Source organism: Pseudophryne corroboree, chromosome 6 (genome assembly GCF_028390025.1).
Source record: "Pseudophryne corroboree isolate aPseCor3 chromosome 6, aPseCor3.hap2, whole genome shotgun sequence".
NCBI classification, from domain to species: domain Eukaryota; kingdom Metazoa; phylum Chordata; class Amphibia; order Anura; family Myobatrachidae; genus Pseudophryne; species Pseudophryne corroboree.
In genome coordinates, this window is record NC_086449.1 from 547,038,309 (window position 1) to 547,051,777 (window position 13,469).

At 41.0% G+C, this 13,469-nt stretch overlaps 1 protein-coding gene across 13 annotated transcripts in view; it reads left to right on the forward strand.

The window, feature by feature from the left end:
- Nucleotides 1-13,469, forward strand: part of TSPAN19 (tetraspanin 19) — a 130,115-nt gene that overhangs the window by 42,708 nt on the left and 73,938 nt on the right. For all 13 annotated transcript variants that reach the window (XM_063927665.1, XM_063927677.1, XM_063927667.1 and 10 more), the window contains one exon: nt 573-709. In XM_063927665.1, coding sequence (XP_063783735.1) covers nt 573-709 — 137 coding nt within the window. The remainder of the gene's footprint in view (nt 1-572; nt 710-13,469) is intronic.

Below are 13,469 nucleotides of genomic sequence, written 5' to 3' on the forward strand. Positions count from 1 at the left end.
CAATCTTATATGTCAGCCAAGCAGGCAGACAGAGCATACACTAGATCATCTGCAATCACAGGCTAAGTGTCAAAGTAATTTTCATATATGCAAATTATTTAGCATCTTACTCATTATGTCTATAAAAAGGACCACATGTCCTCAAACAAAACAGGCCCTGCGGGTGCGTCGCCTCTGCTCAGAGATCATGCAAACAGGTTCCCATCTGTTACAAACAGAAGGAATATGTACAATACTGGCTAGATTCTGTTTATCGATCATTGGTTGCTTGTCTTTGTATCTACTGTAATTGTCCATATATGATTTTCTACAAATAAGGGCCCATTTTGTTGGGAAGAATCAAATCAGGCAAACACCAAAATATTTATATTCAGACAGACCAATTACATGAATTACAAGAATGCTTGGACCTAAACTATGCACATCTTTTTAGATTAGTATTAGTATAGATTCGTAGTTTGTCAGGATATTCTTTAGAACGTCATTTGAAATCCCCAATATTAAAAGTCTGTACTTCTATCTAGATAATTTAGTAAGAAGCTGATTTACCTATATATGTTATATGTTTTTAGAACTGGAGCTCTATACATTCTATACATTTCCAATTGTCTTTACATATGCTGTGATTCTTGTGGGAGCTGCAACATGTTTTGCATGTTTTTTTGGATTTCTGGGAGCTGTAAAGGAAGTCAGAATGTTTCTATTAGTGGTAAGTTATAAAATGCTTTTCCTCTGCTGAATAAGTGCTATTTCCTACCATCAATTCTGCTGGGATGCGGTGAAGATGCTGACGATCGGGATCCTGCATCTGAAATACCGTCGCTGTAATCCCGAAACTGTAACTCCGAAAGGGGCAGAAGACGGATGTTGGAATTCCGACAGCCAGCATCCCGTCCAACAGAATAGCTGGCGGGATAGGTTTAGGTATGGGAAGGATTGGGGGAGAGGGGGGGGGGAGGTTTAATACTTTGTATAATACTGTATAATACTGCTGTATAATATTTTGCTGTCAGGAATCCTTAATGATAATTTATGTTAAAGAAGAATAGGTTTACTGTCATTAATTCACCCTCTATATATCTATTCTGCTACTGATCGTTAAGTCCTAAACGTGTGTAGCCTTGTTAAATACTACTTTGTTTTCATTTATGTGAGAACATAACCCTCACTAAATAATGAGTGATGCTATAATATTGTACAGTCCATAGTGTATTCAGATTCAGCAAGCTCTAGGTTCCCTAATTTTTCTACAGTATACACTTATGCACAAGAAATTGAGCCACCGTTATACTGTATGTGCATAGAACTTCTTAATCTGTGCAAGTAATATAGTTAGATACCTGCACTTACGTGATGTTTCACTAGAGGGCAGTGTTGTAATTCATTTTATTTAAAAATATTAGGGCCATAAATGCAATTCCTTGTATTGTTTTACGTGGTACTTTAATGCATGTATGGACAACATGAATACTACAAATTATATATGTAGGCTACGGTGAATATGTTTGTAAATATAATTTGAGTTACTAAAAAAGTGAGTGTGCATGTTTTTGCTGGGATTTTGAAATGGCCCTCCTTTATATGGTGTTTTGTTAAGACTATTATTACTTTGTAATATACGTTGTAATGACTCTGGTAGTTAAGAACTGTGAGGTAGAACCTCTTGACAATAGAATGTTGACTTTGGACAGTACCAGAAGATTTACCCAGTGGCGCTGAGGGGTTGGGAGCTGCCGGTAATTATCCATGTCCGCCACATGCTGTGTGTTTGGCTGGCATCAGTGCAGCCTGTGCAAGGAGGTTGAAAAGCAGCAACAGTCTCCTCTGACTGGGCGCAGCAGGTGTGTGTGTGTGTGTGTGTGGGGGGGGGGGGGGGAGGGGGGGGGGCATCTTGCTGATTGATTCCCCCCCCCATTGATCTGCTCCTGCCTGAGGGAAGCAACAAAGTGCGAATACTATATTTTAATTTTTTTATTTTTAGAAAGAGGTGTGACCATGCCTCCTTACATAAGGCCGCACACACCCCAAGTACCCGGTTCTGTACCCACTCTGCCCTGGATATGCCATATGTTTGTTGGGACAGTTTATATAAAATTTCATTTGCAGCAAGCTCCACAAGTACAAATCTGGGTATTTATATTGCTTAGTTCTACTGCATGTCTTGTTCAAGGAAATGCTGGATTACTGGATAGAGAGTGATACAAGCAGTCCCTCTGAAATGGCCTGTTAAAAATAAATATATCATCATGTTTCATATGATGATATGTGCAAAAGTTTTAGGCAGGTGTTGAAATAATACTGCAACGTAAGCATGTTTTCAAAAATAGAAGTACAAAATGCAAAGTGAATGAACAATAATCGATAATCAGGAAACTGTGCAGGAGATCGTATAAGAGATCCATACTGAATTAGCCCCTAAATCCCCAACTCCATTTGCTGAAATGCAGCCACAAACTTGCAAGGAACCTTCACCATGCTTCACTGCTGCCTGCAGACACTAATTATTGCACTGCTGTCTGAGTGTATTGTAATGTATATCTGAGTGGCCATGTCCTAAGATGGGTAGTGTTGGTTTTGTGAATCTAAAGTACTGTAGTACAAACAACTCTGTTCTAACAACATATTAGTCCAACTTTACCAAGATTTGTGGATAGAGCTAAAAAGTCAGTACATTATCCGTTTAAAGGCAGGAAATTCATAGGGATAAACTTACTAAGCTCTGTGTTTGCCTAAGTTTGCAAACACTGGAATGTTTTGGCATTTTTACAAACACAGGAATTTACCAAAGTGAAAACATGGGATTGTTGCATGGAATAGAACTTCAAAACATAAAACCATGGGTGGACATGGACATACAATGAAATACACAATCGGTCAAACTCGCATATAATTTCCCTAGACAACACAGGGGGTAATTCAGATCTGATCACAGCAGCACATTTGTTGGCTAGTGGGCAAAACCATGTGCACTGCAGGTTGGGGAGATATAACATTTGCAGAGAGAGTTAGATTAATTTGGGTAGGTTATATTGTTTCTGTGCAGGGTAAATACTGGCTGCTTTATTTTTACACTGCAATTTAGATTTCAGTTTGAAAACACCCCTCCCAAATTGAACTCTCTCTGTACATGTTATTTCTGTCCCCCCTGCAGTGCACATGGGCCCTCATTCCGAGTTGATCGGTCGCAAGGCGAATTTAGCAGAGTTACACACGCTAAGCCGCCGCCTACTGGGAGTGAATCTTAGCTTCTTAAAATTGCGACCGATGTATTCGCAATATTGCGATTACTAACTACTTAGCAGTTTCAGAGTAGCTCCAGACTTACTCTGCCTGTGCGATCAGTTCAGTGCTTGTCGTTCCTGGTTGACGTCACAAACACACCCAGCGTTCGCCCAGGCACTCCCACCGTTTCTCCGGCCACTCCTGCGTTTTTTCCGGAAACGGTAGCGTTTTCAGCCACACGCCCCTGAAACGCCGTGTTTCCGCCCAGTAACACCCATTTCCTGTCAATCACATTACGATCGCCGGAGCGAAGAAAAAGCCGTGAGTAAAAATACTTTCTTCATAGTAAAGTTACTTGGCGCAGTCGCAGTGCGAACATTGCGCATGCGTACTAAGCGGATTTTCACTGCGATGCGATGAAAAATACCGAGCGAACAACTCGGAATGAGGGCCATGGTTTTGCCCATTTGCTAACAAATTTGCTGCTGCGATCAGATCTGAATTAGGCCCAGTGAATTTACCTAGACTCATTCTTGCAAACACACCTGTGATTTGTGCACACTTGGACCAGAAAGCACTTCAAATAGACTTCCTGCTCAGCAGTACGTGTAGAGAAGCATGCACAGATCACTGAGATATGTGCAGTGCTTCTCTGTGTAAAAGTAAGTAAATGGTTAATGATAAAAGAATACAGTGTTCCCCTTCCTTCCCAAGCATAACCAACCCTGTGCTCTTGAGTCAGTCCTGGTTCCAAAAATACAGGGAAAAAACTGTAGGGTTCCCCTGTATTTTAAGAAGCAACAGTGGGCTCTTGTAGCCGGCCCTAGTTTAAAAAATATGGGGGGGGTGGATATTATCATTGTTATTATTATTACTAGTTATTTATATAGCACACACATATTCTGCGGTGATTTACAGAGAATATTTTGACCATTCACATCAGTCTTACAGCATACTTGCCTACCTGACCCTCTCCATGAGGGAGAAAATGCTCTGTTCCTGGGCTTTCCTGGTAATGTATGATTGCCATCACCTGTAGTGAAACACCTTTCTTATCAATTAGCTAGCTCACCACAGGTGATGGCAATAATACATTACCAGGAAAGTCCAGGAACAGAGCATTTTCTCCCTCATGGAGAGGGTCAGGCAGGCAAGTATGTCTTACAGTCTATATACCCTACTACGAGCAGAGGTACACACTAACATACTTACATACTAGGGTTCATTTTTGTTGGGAGACAATTAACCTACCGGTATATTTTTGGATTGTGGGAGTAAACCAGAGTACCCTTAGGAAACCAACACAAGCAAGGGGAGAGTATACAAATGCCACACAGTTAGGACCATGGTGGGAATCGAACCCATGACCCCACTGTTGTGAGGCATAGCTAACCATTACACGATCTGTACTGCCCAAGGCATAGGGGACCCCCATATTTTTTAAAACCAGCAAAAGACTCCACAGGGGTAATGCCACAGCCAGGGAACACACTTAGCAGGGTCCCGTGGCCGAAGCACTGCCGCCCCCCCCCCCCCCACCTAGTCAGTAACTCTTCGGCTTTGGGTACCAGGCTGATAGCTTTCAAGTAGTTGAAGTTTCTACATAATATTGTCTTTTATAATAGCCTTCCCCACATGCTGGTACTTGGAGAAACAAAAGTACCAGCATACGGAGCATTAAGGGCCCGCAGTTACCTCTAGTTCCCCTGTAAAATAAATATTAAAATAAAGACATCCACACAACATGAATCTACAACTTTAATAAACACACTCACACATACTTACCTAGACTCCTTGTAGCCTCTTGTCCAAGCAGCATTCCTGTTTGAAAATTACATACTCACCTATCCCTGGTGTAGATCAGGTTCTCTTCAAACCACATAGGCATCCAAGGGGTTAAAAAAATAACAATGCAAAACCCGTTCCATGCCGGACGCTTTTTCTCTACGAAAATGATCAACTTCTGTCATTATAAGAGCCGCCAGCCAATCAGCGGTTGCCTCTGTAGGAACAGCCTGCTGATTGGCTGTGAGCGGCCATACTGTCAATCAAACCTTTCCCCATTGACTTTGATGGCGGGAACTGCTCCATTGAAGTCAATAATGGGAAACAATACATTGTAGTCAATGATGGGAACGGCAAGGTAGTCCTCTAATAACCTTGCGATTCACATCATTGACTTCAATGTATCGGTTCCCATAGAGGGAGTCTGTGTGTTTAATAAAGTTGTACTGTCACAGTATGTATGTACTGTCTTTATTTTAATATCTGTTTTACAGGGTGATTAGAAGTAACAGTGGGCCCTTAATGCCCCGCATGCTGGTACTTGTGGTTCTCCTGTAAATTACAATATTATTTTCAAACTTCAACTGCTTGAAAGCTGTCAACTCGAAAGCCTTGAAGTGTGTCCCCTGGCTGTGGCATTACCCCCCAATACGCATCCCCCTTTTTTTCTGTGGGTAACAATGTGTCTTATTACTGTGGGGTAGACTAGTGTGTGATTTCAGTGGGACAGTTGCCACACCTTTTGCAGCTAGGCCATGCACCTTTGTGGTACACCATGCCCTTTTTTCTGAAGGGTCACAAATGTGCCTACATTGCAGATCAGCAGATTCAAATGCTCAACATGGCAATGGTCGAGACACACATGGTTGACACTTGTTTTTTTGCTTTTTTTCATATATTGTGACTTTTTTTCATCCTTGATTACCATGTCACAAATCATAACCTTTTGTAACCTTGTGTTTAGTGAAGCGTTTCTACAAATGGTGGTCCCAGATGGAAAAATTATCCACACTAGCCATAAAAAATGGAAAAAGAAGTGTCAAACTTTTTCTTTGTCGTCCTTTTGTCCATGTCGACTTTTTGTCCATGTCAACCTTTAGTAAACGTCGACCTAATGCATGTTGATCATATGGGATAGACCTAATGACTGTCGAGGTAGACATTGTAGGTCTTGTATACCACACCCAGAAGAAAGGAAGAAAAAGATTACCATTTTGGGCGTATCCTGTTTTGCATTCCTGTAAATGCAGTTCCTTGAGGGACAATAGCATATTTGGTTACATAAAGAATTTATTAATGTCAATTCCATCATCATTTTGCTGTTTTGGAGAACTTGGGTGATACATCATCTGAAACACTAAATTGCACTATCTTGTTGTGGTTTCCATATTGTTTAATATAGTTAATGTACTCCTTAGTGTGCTTTGATGGTCATGTTTGAGAGCCTGAGTTAGAGGATATGCCTAGGTATTGAATAAATGTGTCCAAATAAATGAATGAGATTGCAAAATATAATGTATTGTTCTGTGAGTGCAAGTTTCAAGGGTTCTGATTTTGCAAAATTAATACTGAAATGTGAGTTTTTTAATAAACCAAGTTCAGCCACTAAGGGGTCAATTCAATTGGGTGCGAGTTTCTTACACCTGCGAGTCAGCACAGCAACAGCCACACTTTCCGGAAGCCCAAACTCACTCAAAACTGTGGTGCTACAATTGCTTTTGAGCGAATTCATTGAAATGCAGCAGCAACGGAAGCTTGCGTCTAATTGGAATGACCTCTTAGATTGAACCCTTAAGTTTAGTAGAAAGGTGGTCTGTGTGCATTGAGAAATAATAGGTAATGCAGAAATGCAGCTATATTGTGTAGTTGGTATTCTACATTGAAACTTGCAAAATCTGGATTATCCGGAAATACGCACAATAAGGGCTGTAATGTTATTATAATGCTGCTGTAATGCTACTACAAAATATGTTTATAAAGATTAGCCCTGGTAAGAATGTTCTTAATAAATGGGCTGAAAACCGATACTGTTGGTTCACATTGGGGGTCATTCCGACCTGTTCGCACACTGCTGTTTGTCGCAGCGGTGCAAACGGGTCAGTTCTACTCATGCTCGGCGGCCGCATTGCGCAGGCGCTAACGGCAAAAGCGGTCGCAGCGGCGACCGCAAGAAGATTGACAGGAGGAAGGCGTTCCGGGGCGTCAACTGACCATTTTCCGGGAGTGGTTCGGTGAACGCAGGCGTGTCCAGGCGTTTGGAGGGCGGATGTCTGATGTCAATTCTGGGACCTGCATCGCTGGAACGATTGCACAGGGTAAGTAACTCTTACCCTGGTCTTCTTTTACAGAAAACTTTTTTTGCATAGCAGGGCTGCACAAGCGTTCGCAGCACTGCTGTGCAGATAAACACTTCCCCATAGGCGGCGTCTAGTTGATCGCACGGGCAGCAAAAAGTTGCTACGTGCGATCAACTCGGAATGACCCCCATTGTTCTCTTCATCTGTACAGAGAAGCATTATATTCACTGTAATGTGCAAGTGTTGCCTCTCTGAAAAGGATAAATCCAGGATAAATATAATCTAACAGAAAGATTATGAGATAGTCCCTTGGCATATAATTTAAGGTAAACTTGGAGCAGTGTCTGCTATAAAATACAGAGGCCATCTAATGACTGCCTTACAACACAGTATACCAGTGACAATGACACAACACAAAGAGCATACTATTGACAAGTGTAAAATAGAGCATTTCTGTGATCACCATACAATAAAGAGAGCATTCTTATCACTGGCATAAAATATAGAGAGCACTGTATGACAACCATACACTACAGAGAACATACCAGTGTGACTGCCACATTATATAGACAGTATCCTATTGGCCGCCATACTATGTACAGAAGGTCATATAGTACAGTAAGCATCTTACTGACTACAACACATTATAAAGAGTATCCTTTTAGTTTCCATACTAAGCAGGGAGCATCTTAGAGAAACCATGCAATACAGAGAGCATGCTAGTAACCACCATGTGCTACGGAGAACATCAGTGACCTACATACAGTACAGAAAGCATCCTAGTGACCACCAATCAGTACAGAGCATCAAAGTGACTACCACAAATTACAGAGACCATCTTAGTAAATGCTACACAATAAAGATATGGCTACCATACAATGCAAAGAACATACTAGTGACCTACATAAAATACAGAAAGCATTGCAGTGACCAACATACAATACAGAGGGATTCAGCATGGGATCCCGATGGTTGGGAATGGTCAATGATATGGGATCCCGATTGTCCCCGAGTGGGGATTCCAGGCCCTGGTCGGGATTCTGACTACCGGGATTCCTTGGCTGTTGGGATTTTGGCGTCAATATCCTGACCGCCAGGATCCCAACAGCCGGGATACTAACTGCTTCCCATACAGAGTGCTTCCTGATGACCACATCTTATTAACAAAGCCTCCTAATGACAGCTGTACAAGACACATAGCATACATATGGCCACCTTAATAAAGCATATTTTGTGACTGCTAGACATTATCAACCCCTTATCATTAATTCACACCTGCTCAAAAATAATTGACACTGTATCAAACACAATCAATATAATCCCTTTACAATTCATTAACTCCCTCGTCAAATAGTATTTATAGGGAGTACCTTGACAAGTATGTTCTGTATAAAGTTGGAGAAATTGAGACCACTTCCACACTGTTAATAAAGTGTACAAAATTTATTAATCTGAGTGTTATATCTCTGCAAAGGAAAAAATATATTTTGAAAGGTAACTTGAAGAGTCCGCTATACAGTACATTGAGCATCCTAGTAACTGCATACAATACAAAGAGCATCTCAGTGAAAACCACATAATACAAAGAGATCTTTCTGATGACTGCCATACACCATAGCATACTATTAACCATGATACAACACAGAGATCATACCAGTAATCACAATACAACAAAGAGAGCATTCTATAAAGAGCATAGTATAGATAGCAATATATTATGAAAATCATTCATTACAGAGAGCATTACAATAACTGCCATACAGAGAACATCGTAGTAAAAACCACAGAATATAGACACCATCCAGTGGCCACCATACAATACAAACAGCAATCAGGGATGATCCATCTTAAAGAGCAAACTAGTGATCACAAGAAAACAGAGAGCTTTATTTGACTGCACTACAACACAGAGACAATCATATGACATCCATTCAGTACACATAGCTTTTTCTGAGAGCAACACAGTGTAATGAGCAATGTTATGAAAATCAGACAATGTAGAAAGCATCACAGTGACTGCCATACAATACTTAAGGCATTTTAGTAAATGCTACACAATACAGACACTATCTCAGTGGCCACCAGCCAATACAAGGAGCTTCCCAGTGACCACCATACTGTATGGTTAGCATAATAAGGGCTGATATACAGTACAGAGGGCATCAATACATGCATTATTGTGACAGCCATACAATACGAAGAGTAATTGTATGAAAATAATACAATGCAGAAAGCAACTAGGTACAATGCAATCTTAGACCTGGTATTAACTGACAATGGGGAATTGATATCAAATATTATAGTGGGGGAGCCCATGGGAAACAGTGACCATTATATGGTCACATTCAATATCAGTTTTCATAAGCAGTCCTATATTGGCTCAACTATGACTCTAAACTTTAGCAAAGCCAACTTTGACATGATGAGGGAAGCTTTAAGGGACATTGAATGGGAAACTTTGTTTCAAGGAAAAAATACTATGGAGAAATGGGAGGTATTAAAATCACTGCTAGTTAATAATACTCGCAAATTTATTCCCATGGGCAGCAAACAAAGGACTAAAAATTCCAAACCAATGTGGCTTAATAAAAAGATTAAGGAACTAATGGGCAAAAAAAGGCAAGCATTCAATATATACAAATCAGACCATTCCAGCAATATAAGGATTGTAACAAAATATGCAAAAATTAAATAAGAGCAGCTAAAGTAGAATCTGAAAAGCTCGTAGCAAAGGAAAGCAAATCAAACCCCAATATTGTTTTTAAATATATCAACAGCAAAAGATTAAAGAAGGAGAGTATAGGCCCTTTAAAGCACAAGCTGGGAGTCTTAATCAAAAACGATAATGACATAGTGGACAAATTAAATGAGTTTTTGTCATCGGTTTTTATAAGAGAGGACCAGATGCAGGGATTAACACACAGTCTCAACAAAGACTCTGTGTCACACTGCTAAGTGCTAATTTAAGTGAGGAGGTAGTCTGTGAGCGATTAAAAAAAATGAAGATTAATAAGTCATCTGGTCCCGATGGAATTCACCCAAGGGGTCTCATGAATCTTCACTCTGAACTAGCAAGACCGCTATTTTTGATCTTCAATGACTCACTTACATCAGGCATGGTTCCCAAAGACTGGCATTTAGTGGAAGTAGGGTCGATATTCAAAAAGGGAAGTAAAGCTGAACCGTGTAATTATAGATCAGTTAGTTTTACATCTATAGTGGGGAAAGTACTGGAATAGTATATAGAAGTTCCTTGAAGCCAATAAGGTTATTAATAGGAACCAGCATGGATTTGGGAAGGATAGATCATGTCAAACAAACTTACTAGGCTTTTATGAAACAGTTAGTGTAAACCTTGATCAGGGTAAGGAGGTGGATGTAATCTTTTTAGACTTTGCTAAAGCTTTTGACACAGTACCGCACATGAGACTTATCTATAAGTTACAAGAACTAGGGCTAGGGAGCACAATATGCACTTGGGTCAGAAACTGGTTAGATAATAGGGAGCAGCACATTGTGGTAAATTAACTTTTTCAAATTGGACTGATGTACTAAGTGGTGTGCCATAAAGGTCTGTACTTGGACCACTATTGTTCAACATTTTCATTAACGATCTAGCAGTAGATCTAGAGATCATGGTGTAAATGTTTGCAGATGATACCAAATTGCGTAAGGTTATAAATATGGAGGGGGATGCTGAGTTTCTTCAGAACAACTTAGTTAAACTTGAAGCATAGTCAGCAAACTGGAGAATGAGCTTCAATGCAGACAAGTGTAAGGTAATGCACTTTGGTAGCAGGAACAAAAATAACACCTACATACTAAATGGAGTAAAATTAGGGGATTCTGTACTGGAAAAAGATTTAGGTGTTCACATAGATAGCAAACTAAGCAGCAGTACCCAAAATAGGATTGCAGCAAAGAAGGCTAACAAGGTATTAGCATGCATAAAGTGGGAAATTGATGCAAGGGATATGAGAGTGGTATACTCCCATTATATAAATCACTAGTGACACAACCTCTTGAATACTGTGCACAATTTTGGGCACCATACTACAAAAAGGATATCTTGGAACTAGAAAAGGTTCAGAGGCAATGGAGATGCTGGAATACGAGGAAAGGCTTGCAAGGCTAGGCATGTTTACACTGCAAAAGAGGAGATTAAGAGGGGACCTGATCAACATTTACAATTATATAAGGGGACAATACACAGAGCTTGCGGGGGATTTGTTTTTGGTAAGATCAACACAGAGGACACCTCAACGCCTGCTTATATTAGAGGAGAGGAGATTTCGCACACAGAGGCGAAAAGGTTTTTTCACAGTAAGGACAATACATGTCTGGAATTCCCTGCCTGAGAGAGTAGTAATGGCGGACTCATCAACACTTTTAGGAATGGGCTAGATAAATTCCTAAAGGATAAGGATATACAGGGTTATGGTGCTTAGTCACGCACTATAGTTCTAAAAAAAAAAAAAGAGGTATAAACACAACGGCCGACATTAGCAACAGACAAAATTAGTACTAAAAATTATACAGCGTAGAAGACCACAAATAGGTTGAACTCGATGGACAAATTGTCTTTTTTCAACCTCAGAAACTATGTTACTATCACAGTGACTGTCATACATTAAAGAGATCATCTTATACACTTTTCAGAGAAAGAAACCCATGTCCTTTTTCAATGAGCAAGGGTTCCACTTGGGTCAAAATTTTCGGGGCTTCAACCACCCTGGTCGCGACCCCAGCTAATCTTACCTGGGTGGATCCTTTTACACAGATATAGGGGGAAATTCAAATGTTTGAAAAGTAGGTTGGGTGGCTGTTTCTTCCTGTCTGTTAGATAGCAAAAAACAGACACCCGACTGACTTTTCAAACAATTGAATATCCCCCATAGAGTCTGGGTTGAGCTTGCAAATTTACAGGTCTAAATGTCCTGACATTTTAATCTCTTGAGTGAAAGTGGGTACGGAGCTCGGACTGTGATCCAACCTGTGTTCCAAAAGCCAGGCAAAAAAACGGGTCCAAGCCCCAGATTCTCTCTGAAAGATGTATTAGTAAATGGCATACAATAAAGACACCATGCCCGTGGCCACCATACATTACAAAGAACATCCCAGTGACCATCAGCCAATACAGAGAGCAGGCCAATGATCACCATATAATGTAGAGAGCAACCAAAAGACCGTAAAGGTGCACACTATTAACCACTATTCAATACAGAGAACATCCTATTAACTTCCATAAAGTACATAGAGCATCCAAGTTCCACCATACAATATGCAGAGCACTCTAGTTGCCATATAATACAAAAAGCATCCCAGTGACCATCCTAATTTACTCCTTCATCATCACTACAAAAATGATACAGGAAAATCAACAGAAAAAAACCCACCAAAAAGTCACCATCCAAATTTGTCCAATGTTCTATATAAAAAAAATGGACATTATGTCAGGAGGCCTCACACTGAATGAATCCCTTGTTTCTCTGACGTCCTAGTGGATGCTGGGAACTCCGAAAGGACCATGGGGAATAGCGGCTCCGCAGGAGACTGGGCACAACTAAAGAAAGCTTTTAGGTCACCTGGTGTGCACTGGCTCCTCCCACTATGACCCTCCTCCAAGCCTCAGTTAGATTTTGTGCCCGGCCGAGGTTGGATGCACACTAGGGGCTCTCCTGAGCTTCTAAAAAGAAAGTATATAATTAGTTTTTTTATTTTACAGTGAGACCTGCTGGCAACAGGCTCACTGCAGCGAGGGACTAAGGGGAGAAGAAGCGAACCTACCTGCTTGCACCTAGCTTGGGCTTCTTAGGCTACTGGACACCATTAGCTCCAGAGGGATCGACCGCATGGAACTGGCCTTGGTGTTCGGTCCCGGAGCCGCGCCGCCGTCCCCCTTACAGAGCCAGAAGCAAGAAGAGGTCCGGAAAATCGGCGGCAGAAGACATCAGTCTTCACCAAGGTAGCGCACAGCACTGCAGCTGTGCGCCATTGCTCCTCATACACACTTCACACTCCGGTCACTTAGGGTGCAGGGCGCTTGGGGGGGGCGCCCTGAGCAGCAATAAAAACACCTTGGCTGGCAAAAATACCACAATATATAGCCCCAGAGGCTATATATGTGATAATTACCCCTGCCAGAATCCATAAAAAAGCGGGAGA